The 17,831-nt window shown below is 45.0% G+C and overlaps 1 protein-coding gene and 1 long non-coding RNA gene across 23 annotated transcripts in view; both read right to left on the bottom strand.

The window, feature by feature from the left end:
* ADGRG2 (adhesion G protein-coupled receptor G2) overlaps positions 1-7,582 on the bottom strand; it is a 183,186-nt gene extending 175,604 nt beyond the window's left edge. For 7 of the 22 annotated variants that reach the window (XM_073799588.1, XM_073799592.1, XM_073799589.1 and 4 more), the window contains exons 1-2: positions 5,910-7,580; positions 2,828-3,000 (exon numbers count right to left, since the gene is read on the bottom strand). In XM_073799588.1, coding sequence (XP_073655689.1) covers positions 2,828-2,914 — 87 coding nt within the window. In that variant the 5' untranslated portion in view covers positions 2,915-3,000; positions 5,910-7,580. Of the gene's footprint in view, positions 1-2,827; positions 3,001-5,909 lie in introns of all 22 variants that reach the window. The other 15 variants (XM_073799596.1, XM_073799597.1, XM_073799591.1 and 12 more) reach the window with 7 other exon arrangements.
* Positions 7,583-8,363: 781 nt separating this feature from the next.
* Positions 8,364-10,236, bottom strand: LOC117310270 (uncharacterized). The gene is made up of 2 exons (XR_004524446.2): positions 9,717-10,236; positions 8,364-8,520 (listed from the first exon to the last, which is right to left on the bottom strand). It is a non-coding gene; the product is annotated as an uncharacterized lncRNA (long non-coding RNA).
* Positions 10,237-17,831: the final 7,595 nt, after the last annotated feature.

The following is a 17,831-nucleotide window of genomic DNA, read 5'->3' as shown; positions in this document are numbered from 1 at the left end:
CAGGGCCCATACATTAAAAAGATGTGGAAGGGGTAAAGAGAAGGGGTTGAATTTAGACCAAGATCTGGTTATTTTGACAACTGGTATACAGTGTAGTCTGTTTTGCTGAATTTCACCAGCTTCTGCTTCTGTTTATCTTTCTAAATAAATTTAGATGTGTTGATGCAAGCAGAACTTGAGACAGCTTCTGGTGAATTCTAGATTGCCTCTGAGAAGTTTATCCTTCATCACAAACACCTGGAGGTGGGGGAGGAGCCAGAATGCTGCCACACCCACAGAATGGCTTTTCTCTACCTGCATGAATGCTAGACCAGCTCTACAAAGGAGGCTAGACAAGCGCTTACAAGTGAGGCACAAGGCAGAGTTCCTATGGGAGCTATTTCCTCCCTCCTTACCCATCTTTCTTCTGTTGGCACCCTGCAGAAGGGAAGGTAAGTGTGGTAGAATGTATTGTTTGTTTACGATTCTTCCTTCTATTCCCTTTACTGTGCCGTAGCTTCATGAGGCAGATTATGCTCTTCTGTCCCACTGACCTTGAGCTTGGCCATATGACTTGCTCTGGCAAAGGGAAAATGGGCAGAAGCGATCATGAATGTGTTCTGAGCTGAGATACTAAGGCACTGCAAATTTCTGCCAGGCTCTTCTTGTACTTCTGTCATCCACCATGAGAAATGCATGCCCCAGGAAGCTGCTGATTGCAGAATGAGACACATATGGAACAGACCTCAATCTGATTCACAGCCTTAAGCAGAGCTGCCCTAAGTGACCCATAGACACATGAGTGAGAACATAAATGATGTTTTAGCAAGCCACTAAGATTTGAGGGTGGGAGTGTTTCCTATGCAGCAGCATCATAGGCTTAACTGACTAATACAGGAAGGTAACTGCCATTTGCTCAGGACTCACTCCTTGCCAAGCACATTAGTTCCTTTAATCTACAAAATTTCCTGCTGAGGTCTGTTAATGCTTCCATCTTTCATGAAACATCTGCCCAGAGAGGGCAAGGACTCACAGCTAACAAGTGGATGAGTCAGAAATTCACATTCACATGTCCAAATGCAATCATTATTCCATGGCTTTTTCCTATCTTCCTGCAGTTTACACCACCGGTGATAGCAACAACAACATAAAAAATAATTTCACTCTTTTATGAAGGGCTTTACAGTTCAATGCTCTTTCACGTATCTTTTTTCATTGATAAGAAAATGTCCAACTACTAACTGGGGTACTTAGTTCTGTTTAGTTCTGCTCTAGATTGAATCATAGCCCATGAGATTTGAAATGGCTAAGTCTTCAGTTCGGAAAGTATTGTGCTTTAGAAACCACAGGAAGACTTAAAATAGACTGGAATATTCTGAGGTTATAGGTATGAGAGAAAATGTACCAGATAAAAACCAGTTGAGCCAGTGTTTGGAGCTTTTCTTGACCAAAGCAGACAGACTCCATAGAAACTATTCAGGATCCTCCCCGTGAGACCGCTGCAGGAGACAACCACTCAGAAAGCGCCACCAGTATTGTTGCTATCCACACTCAGAAGGAATGATATTTTCCAACTCTGGCTGCACATTAAAATCACTTGGAGAACTTAAGAAAAAAAAAAAAAATCTGGGCCCTGCTGACAAACTGAATCAGTATTTCTGGGTGAGAGGTTGGGCATGTGTTTTTTGGCGGGGGGAGGGGCGGGGGCGGGGAATTCGTAGTTGTTAAAGTTCCCCAGGTGATTCTAATTGGCAGCCAGAGCTGAATCCCACTAAGCTAGAAGATGGAACACAGAAAATATATTTGCTGATTTTTTAAAATTTTATTTTGGCAGCACGGCACAGTATGCTGGATCTTAGTTCCCCGACCAGGGATGGAACCGGAGCCCCCTGAAGTGGAAGCTCGGAGTCTTAACCACTGAACCACCATGGAAGTCCCTTTGCTGTTATTTAGCATTAAAAACCAATTCCATTCAATGGCTCACACCTGGAGATTGGAGTGAGCCGTCAGCTTTGTGTCTGAACTACCTACCCACTCCCCTATCATCATTCTTTACCATTTCTCTTTCCTCCATTGAATATTTACTGAATGCATATTTATTTACTGAAATCCATATCTATGTCAATTCCTAAAGTGGTGTTTGACAAGGGTTAGACTGTAAAAGTCTATAGAGTTTGTTAAGGAATTCGCTGTTATCGGCTAACAATAGGAGAGATGTCAGTGGCTTCACTAGCCGAATAAATAAATAAAAGCACAGACTGTCATTTGTATTGATTCTATATGTGGTTCATACTCTCCTATGAACATTGTGGAGCACTGACATTCTGGTTTAATTTGCACATTCAAGTTCCCAAGGATTAGCTGTGATTTGCATAGCCCCAGATTGAGATGGGTATGCTAACCTGCTTCTGCATACAGAGACCCCTTGTGGCACTTATCTGATTACCTCCCAGGTTATGTGGGAAACTTTCTATTTCTTTTACAGTAAGACACACAACTCCCTTACTGCACTGGTGGCAGTTGATTTCAATGCATTTGAATGAAAATAATATCTAAGATTTATGGAGTATTCTTTTTTTTTTGAATTTTTAAATTTTATTTATCTTTTTATACAGCAGTTTCTTATTAGTTATCTATTTTATACATATTAGTGTATATATGTCAATCCCAACCTCCCAATTCATCACCCCACCCCACCACTCCACCCCTTTCCCCTCTTGGTGTCCATACATTTGTTCTCTACATCTGTGTCTCTATTTCTGCCCTGCAAACAGGTTCATCTGTACCATTTTTCTAGGTTCCACATATGTGTTAATATATGATATTTGTTTTTCTCTTTCTGACTTACTTCACTCTGTATGACAGTCTCTAGATCCATCCACGTCTCTACAAACGACCCAGTTTCGTTCCTTTTTATGGCTGAGTAATATTCCATTGTATATATGTGCCCCGTCTTCTTTATTCATTCATCTGTTGATGGACACTTAGGTTGCTTCCATGTCCTGGCTGTTGTAAATAGAGCTGTAATGAACGTTGTGGTACATGACTCTTTTTGAATTATGGTCTTCTCTGGGTATATGCCCAGTAGTGGGATTGCTGGGTCATATGGTAATTCTATTTTTAGTTTTTTAAGGAACCTCCATACTATGGAGTATTTTCTATGTGCCAGGCACTATTAGTGTTCTACATGCATTAACTCAAATAATCCTTAACTATGAGGTAGATGATTTATTATTCCCATTTTACAGATGAAAAAACTGAGGCTCAGAAAAGTTAAGTAAGGTGCCTAAGTTCACACACTTATTAAGTGATAAAGCTGGAATTTGAACCCAGAAAGTCTAGTTCCAGAATCTGGATTCTTAGCCACTAGACTATACCACACCCCCTAGTAGGTAGGGGATTGGTGGAGTACATTTTAGGAGAGGATGTAGAGTAACCAGTAGTCTCATCACTGCTAGTGGAAGTGCAAACTGGTACAACTACAAACAAATTGACAGTATCTGCTAAGGCTGAACATATGCTTACCCTATGACCTAGTAATTCCTGGGTACATACCCCAAAACAGTCCATACTTGTGTTGACGAAAGGACATGAATTTGAATGTTTATAACAGCACTACTTGTAATCACACTGAACTGGAAACTACCCAAACGTCCATCAACAGTGGATAAATTCTGGTGTATTTATACTGCTACGCAGCAATGAGAATAAACAATCTATAACTACACAGAGTAATAAGGAAGGTTCTCACAAACATAATGCTGACTGAAAGGAGTCAGGAAAAAAGAGCACAGGCTGTATGATTCTATTTATATACAGTTCAAAGGCAGGCAAAAAGAAACTGCGCTATTAGGGGTCAGGCTATTGGTTACCATTAGGGGGACAAGTTGTGTCTGGAATGAGTACTTGGGGGAGGTGCCTTCTGGGGTTGTGGGTAAAGTCCTCTTTATTTATTCGAGCCACACGGCTTTCAGGATCTCAGTTCCCCGACCAGGGATTGAACCCATGCCCCCTGCAGTGGAAGCACGGAGTCCTAACTACTGGACCTCCAGGGAAGTCCCAAGTCCTCTTTATTGATCCGGGTACTGGCCACAGCACGTGTTTAAGTTTTTAAAGTTCAGTGAGCCGTACACTTAGGTTATATGCACCTTTCTGTATGTATACTATATATCAATCAAAAGTTTGAAAGGGTACTATCTGTGATCAAATACTACCTAGAGTTAGGAGATTTCGTTAAATATTTTAAAATAAACAGTGCATATTTACGGAAGATAGTCATTCCAGGCAATGAAAGAGTAAGTTTCTGCTCTCTCTAGTTCTTCCCTGCTTTCCTACTTCTTACCACAACTGCCAACCTGATGACTTAATAAGAGAAAATGTTCAACTCAGTCAGGTATATGGAACAGGTTCAGTCTGCTCGCCTCCAGACAGGAGTTCAAAGGCAGGGTGACTAATGAGAGTTGTATCAAAGTATGGTTTGTAGGAGGCATCAGAACAATGGGTCCCTGGCTCACGCCCTTTACATCTCCTGGAGCACCCACTTCCAGGGGTGTGGAAATAGGTTTCTTTTGTAGAAATCTTCAAGAATGAGGAAACTGAGGTCTAGGGTATGAAGCGACTGACTCCACATGACATTCTGCCAAAGGGTAGTCCCTCTTAGCAGGGACTCAGTGGGAGCGGGTGGGAGCGGCTCACCGTAAGAATTCTCACTATCCCTGCACACCTGTGGAATCAAATCATCAGCCACCCCTTACATATTTGAGAGGTACAGCCCAATCCACAACGCCCCATTTATCCCCCTTCTGCCTTTGAGAGACAAAGACTTCATTAACTGTCACAAAGGCAATGCTTTGCCAGGGAAAGCACTAACTTCTGTTTGCTTTAAGAAGCATGCCTATAGGGCTTCCCTGGTGGTGCAGTGGTTGAGAGTCCGCCTGCCGATGCAGGGGACACGGGTTCGTGCCCCGGTCCAGGAAGATCCCACATGCCGCAGAGCGGCTGGGCCCGTGAGCCATGGCTGCCGAGCCTGCGCGTCAGGAGCCTATGCTCCGCGACAGGAGAGGCCACAACAGTGAGAGGCCTGCGTACCGCAAAAACAAAAAAAACAAAAAAAAAAACTTTCATCACTACAGATGCCTTCAGCCAAGTTCTTTCCGGTAAGTTTCACAGGGAAGAACTTTTGAACCTAATCTAGATCAAAACTTACAATCAAAACAGCCACAAAATTCACTTCTGTTATCAGGCAAGACAATGGTTCCCCTCCTTGTCCCAGCTCATGAATCTGGCCACCTTACCAGGTTTTCTTTCTCTTCCTCTGTGCATGGCACAGAATTATGGATAATTAAATATGAGATAACTTTGGCAAATACTTTTCTTACAATTCTGCTGATTATTCTCAGGGGTAAAATTATATTTAAAGGAACTAGGTTAATTTAATTACTGAATTCACTCATCAATCATTTAGTAAATTTGCTTCCAGGTCTGATTTCCACTTGCATTCTTTTTTTTTTTTTTTAATTTATTTTTTGGCTGCATTGGGTCTTTGTTGCTGTGCGCGGGCTTTCTCTAGCTGTGGCGAGCGGGAGCTACTCTTCGCTGCGGTGCGCGGGCCTCTCATTGCAGTGGCTTCTCTTGTGCCGAGCATGGGCCCTAGAGTGCACTGCCTTCAGTAGTTGTGGCATGTGGGCTCAGTAGTTGTGGTGCACAGGCTTAGTTGCTCCGCGGCACGTGGGATCTTCCCGGACCAGGGTTCGAACCTGTGTCCCCTGCATTGGCAGGTGGATTCTTAACCACTGCGCCACCAGGGAAGTCCTCCAGCTCCATTTTAAATCTCCAGCTATTTTCAGAATCGGATTTATCCCCTCCTCATTCTCCCCATCACCGCTCCCACTCCCTCCCTCTCTCTCCATTATAGACTCATCACTACTCACCTGAAGTCTTTCTTTCCCACAAGGGCTTAGTGGGACTGAAGCTGAGAATTCCAACATGGCTTCTGTGGTGGGAAGAATTTCAAAGACTTCCCTGCAGATGGGTCTGGATATTTCAATATTGTAAAAAGGCCTCCATTCCCTTCTGAACTACGGCTTGGGGACATTGCTCACCACCTCATTCCAGTTGTGTCCTTGGGTTGCAAGTGAGACCAGTCACCAACTTTCAAAGCCTTTTCAATGCCCTTAAGACAACAGAGCTGTGGCTTCCAACTCCCATCATTTCTGCAGACTCGCTTTACTAAGGAGATACCAGGGGGCATGAAGCATCTGTAATAGGGAAGAACCTCTTTAGTTAATCACTAAAGGGGTGTTGCCTATAAGCTTAAATTATGCATAATGGCCCATGTCTGGGAGCCCTGCCCTCCAGGTAATGAGCATTAAGCTAAAATACCTTTGCTCAGCTCACAGTAATCATCCTGACCAGGCCCACCTGGGAACTGCCGCAGGCAGAAAGAAATTAACACATCCCCCGCTGGAGTCTGGCCAGAACCAGGATTTTACCACCTCCCCTTTTGCCTGAATTCCAACTTGAGGAAGGTGGTTCTTTGGGACTCTAGTCCGTCATCTTCTCAGTCTGCTGGCTTTCTGGAATAAACTCAGTATTACTTGCCCGAGCAACTCACCTCTCCACTCACTGGCCTGTCATGCCGTGACATGAGCTTCCCTAACAAGTCCTCATGAAGCAAGGTGTCCTGGCTGAGTCCCTAGCCAAGAGTCAGTGTCAGCAGAACCAGCAGGCTACAGATACCTGCCATCCTGGTCTTACCTGAGTTGATTTGAGGTGTTTTCATTTGGGGGCAAAAAGAGGAGGAAAGACCCCCGGAGAGAGGGGTGAGGGAAGACAAATTCTTGGTCTGGTGTCTGCCCTGTGTCTGATGTGATGAGAGCTCTGAGACCCCAGAAAGGGAAGGGTCAGGGCCTAATGGCTGAAGGGGCTCCGTTCATCAGAGGTTGGGCCCAAGAAGGGGTTATGTGATTACTATGCAGAGGAGATAAAATATGAAAAAAAAAATTACTCAAGATAAAGTTAAAAAAAAAAGAGGTGACGCTCTCCAGCCCTACTCTCACAGAGACCATCACATAGCATTGGCACCATAGGGCCTTAGAGTGGGCACTAATGGAGAATGGCAGTTCATAGAAGAGAAATAGGTGGCTACGTGGCAACTATCAGAACTAGGTACTTAATAAGGACAGCTTAGAAGAACGTGGGCAAGTATTTTCTTGAATACCTGTAAGACACTTGCCCTGTGAAGTCCCAGGGACATCAGAGGGATTTCTTAGGGGTAAGTTATATGGTCAGGCCGCTCAGGATGGCTGTTCTCACTCTCTCTCTCTCTCTCTGTCTCTCTCTCTCTCTTTTTTTTTTTGGCTGCGCCGCGCGGCATGTGGGATCTTAGTTCCCTGACCAGGGATAGAACCCGTGCCCCCTGCATTGGAAGTGCGGAGTGCTAACCACTGGACCTCCAGGGAAGTCCCAAGACGGCTGTTCTCTTGCTCTCTGTACACCCCTGCCCGACCAGGGCCTGCTTCACCTACACCCTACCCACAGAACTGACCCTCCTACGTACCTGCCCCAGGCCCCAGCTAAAGATAACTTATCCGAGGAGCGGTGAGGGGCGTGCCCCTCTACTGGTTTCCCTGGTAACTAATGAGCCCACCTGAGGTCAATTCCTGACTGACTGGTAATTCCTCCCCCCTCCCCCCGCCCCCAGCCCAGGAGCGAAGCCTGCCGCCTTGTCCTGCCCGCGCGCCGCCGTACACGGTGGGGTGTCGCCCCAGGACTTTGCTTCAGACAGGTAAGCTCCCCCATCCGTTAAAGCATGATGTCTCTGTTGCTGACCCCGCCGGGCCCTTTCTTCGGTCTTAAAGCTGGTCAAGCGCCGGCCTTGTAGGCCCGCGGAGTGCATCCTAACAGCGGGCAGAGCGGCCAGGAGCCCGAGGAAACTCCCGTGAGCCTCGCGATGTAGGGAAATACGGGACGGGGAACGGAAAGCCGCGGGGGCCGCCCACTACCACGTGGCTCCCGAAAGTTGTGTGGGTGATCTCGGGGCGGCCGTCCACTAGGTTGGGGGGTCCTGTGGTGGCCGTCCTTGCTGAGCGGGGCTGCCGAGAGTTCTGGACAACAGTGGCCTCCAATGGCTCTGCTATCGTATCAAAGTGAGCCTTTTGTAATTGGTTAAGCTAGCTTTCTAGAAGGGGTTGGTATTTCTCTTGTGCCTTTGGGATGTGAATGATCCACCTGGACTCTCTGGCTTTTTAATCTTCTGTGATCTCTAAGAGTAAAGGAGAAGAAAGAGCTTTTAGGTAAACTCTCTGGAAATAATCGTGTTATAACTGGTAATTCCCCGGCGCCACCGCGCGCCTCCCCCCAGCCCTGGGAGGAAGCCTACCGCCATGTCCTGCCCGCCGGACGCCGCACACAGTGGGGTGTTGCTCCAGGACCTTGCGTCAGACAGGTAAGCTCCCCCGTCCACTAAACCATGATGTCTCTGTTGCCGACTCTGAGCCCTTTCTTTGGTCTTGAGGCTGGGCATGTACAGCTCTTGGAGGCCTGTGGGGTGCAGCCCAACAGTATTAACAGGGCATAAATGTTGATGTGACATCATTTGTTGACGTAAGCCACTGAGATTTTGGAGTCAGTTTTAGTTGCAGCATAACCTAGCCTATCCTGATTGATACAGGGATTCAGTAGCCCATTAGCACATTAAGGACATGAGAAGTTTTTTAGTAGAGACATCTGCTTGATGTTATTTAATCCTATGGTACCATGGCGCATGTGGGGAGTGAGGGCTTGCTTGCATCCTGGCCCACCTTGAGTCTACCTCCTGCCACCTCCTCACTTCCCCCGATGAGTTCTTTACCGCCCCCTCGCCTCCATCCACTGGAGCCCCAGCCTTGCCTGGCCTCCCCTCTCTGCCCTGTGAGCACTGCCACCCTCTACCCTGGCAGCGTCCAGGTAGCACTGGGGGAAGAGGTGGAGTGGTGTGGGTAGGATAGGATAGGGGTTGGGGGGGACGAGGCCCATGTCCTACCTGACACAAGTGCCAGGAATGTTGCAGTGGGGGTCTGGGTTGGACATGTGCCCCATACGGAGTCTCGAGTGGGGCATGCTAGGCTGTCCTCACCCTGGGCTGGCAGCACCACGGTGGGTTCGGGAGACAGCTTGGCAAGTGTGAGCCTCTAGCCCATCTCTGATCCAGGTATGGAAGTTGCAGTCCTTTGAGGGTTGGCCATCTGCCATGGGTTGGGACGGTGGGCTGTGGGAAGGGGGATTGACTTCCTGGCTGGGGCCGGGACGCTGCACAGGGGCCCAGTGGCTGGTGGGAGGGGGAACCTGGCAACTAGCAGACCACGTGCACCTCATCACAGAATGGGATCCTCAGGTGCCTGGGAGGATTCAGTGTGACCTAAAATAGGAACTGAGAGAGAGGGAGGGGAAGTGGGAGGGGAGGGAGAGGGGGAGAAAAGAGAGAGAGAGAGCAGAGGCAAGGAAATATTTTATATCTTAGGACCTTAACGGCACTCTTTTCCTGCTTTTTGAACACGTGGCCCTGCATTTTTATTTTGCACTAGGCCTGACAAATTATGTAGCCACCCTAGCCTACAGAATATATTTTCCATAGTTACAATGAAAGGAAAGGGAGCCATGTCCACCATCTTTCCACAGACCGGCCTGGAGACGGGGGCAGCGCCCGCTAGTCTACACGTCCATAAGCGTATAAGCAGCCCCTCTCAGCCCACACTTACGTATTTTGCTTCTGTTTCCTATTGGCTGTGGGACCGCATGTTGCTGCCTGCTGTAGGACCTGGGAGCAAGGATTTGGAGTTTTTCTTGTTGCTGGCCCTGATCCTAAAACTTGAAGTTCTAAATCTCGTCGTTTTGCATTTAGAACATTTTGGAGCTTGTACCAGCTCCCTCTTGCCTTCCTGCTTTCAGCGTGCATGTGCCTCGCCCATCTTCCAAGCCAGCTGGAGCACATCGGCTAACATTCAGGCACAGGCAAAACTTTCTCGCTTTAAATGGTCTTGCCCCACAGGCGGGTGGCGCAGAACGGAAGTGTTCACGAGACTCCCCCAAATGTTGGAGTAGCGTTTGGTGGAGGAGGAAAGGAAGGAGAAAGAGCACCACATTTGTAAAGTGATGTACAGTTGTTTTACCGTTTTGCCCCTTTAAGTGTTAAAATGGAAGTGTAGTGAGTAATCTAATAATTAACCAAAACGCACACTTCCATGGACAAGCCTGAGTGGAACCTGAAGGTGTCAGGCAGTGGGAGAAAAAAAAACACCACCTTTCTGCTTTGAGAGAGGTAGAGGCATTTCCCATTCCAAATTAAAAAACGAAACAAAATAAAAAACTGCAAATGAACTTCAGTTTCAGGATTCATGGGTAGCTCAGGAAAGAACTGTTGGGTCAGCTGTGCTGAACGTTTTCTTCGGTTACGCCCATCAGTGGTTGAGCTCATCAATTTTGGAAGGCATCCTAGTATGTCTCATTAGGCTGTTTGAAACTATTCATGTCAGAATATAGCACTCTTATCCCTTCTCTTTTCATTGCTAATTAATGAATTAAAAGTCCACTATAAGAGTGTTAGAATCTATAGCCTAGGAAGAAGGTGGTCCTGGACTGTTGCCTAGTTGCCTCTGATCACATCCAGTGCTGCCAGTGCCCGGCCATCAGTGTGTATTCTGAGACAACAAAAACCCACCGGTGAGACATCTGGAATGCTTGCTAAGTTTAGAGGCATCCATTAACAGACTCGTGGCTTTTAGCAAAATGGAAGTTTGTTATTTAGAAATTTTGTTTTGAATTATTAATTTATGTAGAAATAAGAAATGCTTGAATTTTCAGCCAGGTCAGCTTGGGTCCGCAACATCATTCTGCCTATTTTAAGGTGAGGAAAGGCCATCTGTTTGTCCGGAAGAGAACTGACCAGCTCTTGAGTACTTTATAAAGTAGCAAATGATGAACCATTTTAAGTGGGTTGGTTTAGTTAAGTCTACAGCCTATTCAGTATTTTAACTGTCTATTTATAGATAGGCCGTAAGGTGAAGTGAGAATAAACCCTAGTTCTGGTGACATCTGGCTGTTCATAGCTCTTTTTTTTTTTTTTTTTTTTTTTTTTTTGTGGTATGCGGGCCTCTCACTGTTGTGGCCTCTCCCATTGCGGAGCACAGGCTCCGGACGCACAGGCTCAGCGGCCATGGCTCACGGGCCCAGCTGCTCCGCGGCATGTAGGATCTTCCCGGACCGGGGCACGAACCCGTGTCCCCTGCATCGGCAGGCGGACTCTCAACCACTGCGCCACCAGGGAAGCCCTTGTTCATAGCTCTTGCTTAGGACCTTTAATTCTAACCATAATAGCTTCTACTTAGTGCTTACTATAACCCAGGAATCACATTCAATGCTTTCAATATGCTGGGCTTTTTGTTGTTGTTGTTTTGTTTTTTTTGTTTTTTGGCCACGTTGTGCTGCTTGCAGGCTCTTAGTTTCCCAACCAGGGATTAAACCCGGGCCCTCAACAGTGAAAGCTCTGAGTCCTAACCACTGGACCACCAGGGAATTCCCTCAATATGCTGTTTTATCTTCACAAAAATCTTAGGAGCTAAATATTATTATCCACACTTTAAAGATCAGGAAACTACCCTTTAATAGGGTTAAGAACCTGCCCAGGGTCCTACAGCCATTAAGGAACAGAGGCATGTTTGCAGACTCCTAAATCCAAGCTCTGGGGTTTGAAGAAAAAGGGAAAAGGCCATATAAAAAGTGTTGAATTCTAAACTCTCAAATGGTAAAACGTAGATGATCATCATAGGACCAGTCCTTCTGACATATTTGGAAACCTGGCAGAATCCACCTTGTTCAGGAGGAAGGACACACACACTCACACAAAGATACACTTTTATACATATGCACACACACACAACAGCCCTTGGCCATTCACACCAGGGCAATCAGCAGACACCCGTATTCTGGGATCCTTCACGCTCAGAGCCAAGTTAAAAGGCAGACCAAGTGGATAAATGCTCTGAACACCAATCTATAAGGGTAATAACATTCCCAGTGGAAATTAGAAATATGGTACCATGTAACTCAGACCTCCACGTGTGACTGCTTCTATAACCATCAAATTATAAATCAGTCTCGCTCGTAGAAATGAAAAAAAAATTATCTTGGTGCCAGTTCCGCTCCGCCATTAAGAAAATGTTGCATTAATACTGAAAGGATATCATCAGAAGTACACCTAATTCTTAGTCTGCCTTGAGCTCCAGCATATCTGGTCCAGACCTGTTTGTGCTATGGGTGGTCTACTCTACTTCTGGCACCGAAGTACCAGAGTCTCGAGCGCTATGCCTAGTCTTCCATTCCAACTACACTGTTGTCTTCATCTCTCATGTGTGGTCCAATGCATGAAGTCCGGTGCTTGTTTCTGCACTTGGACTTTCCTTCTGATCCCGTACGGAATTTGGAGAACAGATCTTGGTTGCCTCGCTGGTCTTCAAGCCTCTCCCAAGTCTGACTTTACATACTAGATTTCCATTTTGGCTTCGGGTAAACTACTTTTCTCTTCTTGTTATTTGGGCAGCAGTCATGCTGCTGAGTCCATCAACCTGGGCCTGGCCTGGCCTAGCCTTTGGCCACCTGGGGCCAGTAGCCTTCTCTTGCTTCCCAAGCATCCCAGGAATGCTCCTGGGGTGCCCCTGCTTATTGAATGTTCAATATCTGTCCTCTCCTCTGAATGTACACTCTTTATTCACCACTGTTTCGCCAGCACCTTGCATGGGGCCTGCTGTGTAGAAGGTGATAAATAAGTATTTGTTGAATAAATAAATGAATGGATGTTTATTTGCTTACTTTGCAGGTACATGGCACTTACTATGTGCCTGGGAATGTTGTACAGATTTTATACACATGAAACTCATTTAATTTTTTTTTTAACTTGCTGTTTACCCCACTAGACTATTTGTTTCTTGAGGACAGAATTTGTGCTGATCTCTAGTACAGTGTCTAGGACACAGTTTGTGCTGATCTCTAGTACTGGTCTCTAGTACAGTGTGTGACAGTAAATATATATTAATTACATGAAGACATTTATAGTTTTAATTGTTAAAATTACATTTCTGAATCTCTTTCTACTGGAAGCAACATGAGGACTCACATATCTTTTTTTTTTTTTTTTTTTTGCGGTACGCGGACCTCTCACTGCTGTGGCCTTTCCCGTTGCGGAGCACAGGCTCCGGACGCGCAGGCTCAGCGGCCATGGCTCACGGGCCCAGCCGCTCTGCGGCATGTGGGATCTTCCCGGACCGGGGCACGAACCCGTGTCCCCTGCATCGGCAGGCGGACTCTCAACCACTGCGCCACCAGGGAAGCCCTTGTGACCATCTTTTAAAGCTTCCACAAGGTTAGCACTGGACAGATGAATGAATGTATGTGCTGCGTGGCTTGTGGGATTTTTAGTTCCCCGACCAGGATCGAACCCAGGCCCTCGGCAGTGAGAGCGTCGAGTCCTAACCACTGGACCGCCAGGGAATTCCCTGCATTTATTCTGAAATATTATTAGGTCCAAAATTAAGACTGTTTTTATCATGAGAAAGGGTCTGCTTATACTAACTTCTGGGCATAACGTAAAAAGAAGGAAAGAAGAAAAATAAAATGAAAGGCAGAGCTGGCATCTACTCACCTGGAAGGATCTACCTCCCCAGATATCTCCTCCTTCATCTATTTCCCTGCTTGAAATCCCTCCAATGAAGGCTTTTCCTTCTACTGGATCTTGAGGAATTTGTCTCTATAGAAAACACTCATTGTGATACAGACAACACTTAGAGATGAATAGCATGTTAGTCTTTTAAAAATATCACCCCTTGGGGGTTAGAGTGGGAGTGAAGAGGAAGTGGAAACTTTGGGTGGGGGAGGTAATGAAGGCGTTCGAGATTTTCCAACTGTGAAGACTGAGAACAAGAGCCTCCATACTCTGGAAGTGGAATATAAGACAGACTAGGAGTAGGAGGAGAAAAATGAATGGTGAGGTAAAAAGATTCTAAAGGTTAACCTCACATTTCAAAATGCCCAGAACTGACCCTGTATGGTAAGTTGACAGGTTGTCAAGAGAACTTATCCTGACCCACTAGGGAATGCCTAACAATACTGATCCTCCTATGTACCAGGCATATATTCACATATTAATCATTACAATAGTGCTTTACAAGAATAGTGTTGTTATATTCATCTTACAAATGAGGAGGACAGAGCCACAATGAAGAAGGAGTCTGGGCCCCTGGATAGCCATGTAGGAGGCTCTTCAAGCAGAACACTCCTGTTAGACTGTGATGAGAGTGAGAAATAAATCCACTGAGTATTCAAGGCTTATTTGTTATAAAACCATTGCTGCCTTTAACTAATACAGCCTTGGTTAATTCTGCATCTCCACTAGTCACAAAGATAACATATTCCCATTGGTAATAATACTCTAGAGGTGGGGGGAGACCTGGAGTGGAGGAGAGGTGCAGAAGAATGTCTTAGGAAAGGCGTATGTATATTTTTAAAGTCTCCCAAAATGCAATCCCCTGCCACCGCCACCCCTACTCCCCAGGTAACTTGTTTTCTACTCACCCCTAGGGTTACAAACCATTGCATTTAAGGTTTTAGAGTAGGAACACCACGTGAGCAGAGGTGTGCAGTTAAGAAAATGAGTATGGCAGTGCGATGTTGGATGTATTGGGGTGGTGGAGTGGTGGGTGGAAGCGGAGTGACAAGTAAGGATTATCTGGGAAAAAGTTGTAGGTAGCTCTAAACTACCAGATGAGAGAAGGCCATAAAGAGTATGGGTGCAGTAAGGATTGGGCAGTTAGAAACATACACAGGAGGACATGGATGGACTGACTGGATGGGGGGCCTAAGGAGAGAGAAGAGCTTTTGAATTTTGGGGACCGGGAAAATGGTAGTGTAATAAACAGATTACAAGAGTCAGGCTTGCTCAATATACTCATTATATCATATACGTGAATGATTTTGGACAAACATTTTACAAATCATTTGGCTAAAAAGGAACGCAACAATCAGCCTCTACAATAGCTGAAGGAATCCGGTTAATCTCTTCCACTAAAAGCTGAAAAAAAAAAAAAAAGCTCTTGGGCTTCCCTGGAGGTGCAGTGGTTGAGAGTCCGCCTGCTGATGCAGGGGACACGGGTTCGTGCCCTGGTCCGGGAAGATCCCACATGCCACGGAGCGGCTGGGCCCGTGAGCCATGGCCGCTGAGCCTGCGCGTCTGGAGCCTGTGCTCCGCAACGGGAGAGGCCACAACAGTGAGAGGCCCGCGTACCGCAAAAAAATCCCCGAGAGATACTCCTATATCTCTTGACAAAGTCTGGATTTTAAGCTGGTCCAACACGGTAGCCCCCTCCTTACCAGCCCCCAGAGCGGTGGACCTGCCCTTCTTGGAGGCTCTGGATGCCCGGGCCCGAGCCCTCCAGTTTGGCTTTTCATATCTCTGCAGGAAACACTTTCCAAAGCTCCCAAGCAGCCCTCCAGAAGTCTCCCCGACAAGGCTAAAAGTGAAGGAGGTTGTGGTCTTTCTGCCCTCAAAGCACAGCAAGAGTTCTCTCCAAAGAAACTTCTTCACAGATCTCCTCCCCTCTCCACACCCTGACCTCTTATGATGCCCTTGTTCTAGTTGAAGGTCCCAGAGCCTTAGAAACAAAGCTTGAACACTTCCCCTGTAGTTTCTGCTTCTGGGGTTTCGTCTCCTACTCACTTTCATATCTGATATCTGCAGTTCAGACACCTCAGCTGAAACTGCGGTGGCAAAATTCCATTCTAACCCGCTGTTATAGAGATTACACTATTGTATTAAAGCTAGACAATCATTGTTTTTTTTTGAATTTTATTTTTTTATGTAGCATGTTCTTATTATCTATTTTATACATATTAGTGTATATATGTCAATCCCAATCTCGCAATTCATCCCAATCATTGATTTTTAAAAATCATAATTCCTGCCTTCAAAAAAAAAAAACCTCAGCTGACATTTTACAAAGTCCAATGTCATTTAAGACTCCAGCTTCTTCAACTCAGTTGTATCCATATGCCAACAGTCAGTGTAATTTTTCTCTGGTCCTCGGCAATTTCTTAGCCAGAGATCACTTTTCATCATGTAACAGTCGTTTCCAAGCCATCTCTGAGATTTGTAGGGCCAAGTACAGTGACTTACATTTTTGCATTTCTTATTCCAACCAAATTAATCTAAATGGAGAAGTCCATTGGGAATCAAGTTCAGAGGAACAAGAGCAATTTCAAGTGGCCGGTCTGAATCAGCTCCAGTGCCAGTGCTACTTTGTGTAGACTCCTTTACCAGTGGAATGTTTAATATAAATTGTGGTGTGTTCATAAAAGTCATGCTTAAACAGGCATTTTAATTACAAGAAGGAAGAATGTTTATCTCGGTATTTCTGTCTTAGTGGTTTTTACATGGTCCACTTCTTTTACTTTTTGGCTGCACCGCGAGTCGTGTGGGATCTTAGTTCCCCGACCAGGGAGTGTTAACCGCTGGACCGCCAGGGAAGTCCCCTATAGTCCACTTTTTAAAAGAGACCATATCTTACTTTGATAATCAGAATATATATTTACACATGTATAGGTTTACATACAACACACAGACACATATAAAGAGTGAGAGAATGGGATAGAAGATTCAAATGGTCTTTACAGTGCTGTCCAATAGAAATATGATGCGAAACACATAATGTAATTTTAAGTTTTCTAGTAGCCACATTAAAAAAGTGAAAGAGGTGAGCTTAATTTCAATAATATATTTTATTTAACCCAATGTATCCAAAATATTATTTTAACATGTAATCAATATAAAAATTATTAATGAGATTTTACTTTTTATTTTTAATACTAAGTCTTTGAAATCTGGTGTGTATAATACACTTAGGGCACATCTCAACTTAGAGCAGCCTCATCTCAAGTGCTCAAGAGGCACGTGGGGACCTCCCTGGGGTCCTTAACAACTAACCAGTGGTTAAGACTCCGCGCTTCCACTGCAGGGGGCGTGGGTTCGATGCCTGGTCGGGGAACTAAAGAGCCATGTGTTTATATTGGCTACCAAATGGGACATCACAGCTCTATAATCTCAATGATGAGCTCCTTATCATACATGAATATCAAAGATCTTATTATGCCTTGTTGACTGAACATGGATTTGTTTTTATGTGCTTGATCAAAATTCTGGGAAAATCCAAAAATTTGCAAAAAAAAAAGAACTCAGTTATTTCAGTAGAACATTCTTGTATTTGTCATCCTAAGAAAGTTATATTTATGAACTGAACCTCCCATTCTCTTTAGTGATTTGGTAAATCCCAAAGCAGTGTCTAGATAAACAATAAATTGCATCTCAACCCTAAAGGAGAATGGATTCGTTCACATCATTGTCTGATGTATGGAGACCACTGCTCTCCAATATTTATTGGTACTTATCTGTTGAGGTGACAACTTCAAATCAATGGTTCTTTTCTATTTTTAATGTCCTTTTGCCATTAATCTGTTCTTATGTCCATTTTTCTTACTCAGCAAAGATTTGTGCAGAGGCTTGAGTGTTTTTCTAGGTTTTTTTTTTTTCCTCTGTAGGAGCAGATTGTATTTCATTTGGAGTGTGTTAAGTCAGATCAGGCATTAAAGACTGGCAGTGTACCTTCATTTTAGAAAAAAGGGAAGTAATTCTCAGGTCTGCTGTATGAAAAATAAAACTCGGGTCTTATGTCTCTTTTTATATTATTGTGGTAAAAAATACATAACATTAAGTTCACCATCTTAACTGTTTTAAAGTGTACAGTTTCAGTAATGTTAAGTATGTTCACATTGTG

Source organism: Tursiops truncatus, chromosome X (genome assembly GCF_011762595.2).
Source record: "Tursiops truncatus isolate mTurTru1 chromosome X, mTurTru1.mat.Y, whole genome shotgun sequence".
Taxonomy (NCBI): Eukaryota; Metazoa; Chordata; class Mammalia; order Artiodactyla; family Delphinidae; genus Tursiops; species Tursiops truncatus.
The sequence above is the reverse complement of the archived record's forward strand: the minus strand, read 5'-3'. Positions and strand labels throughout refer to the sequence as shown.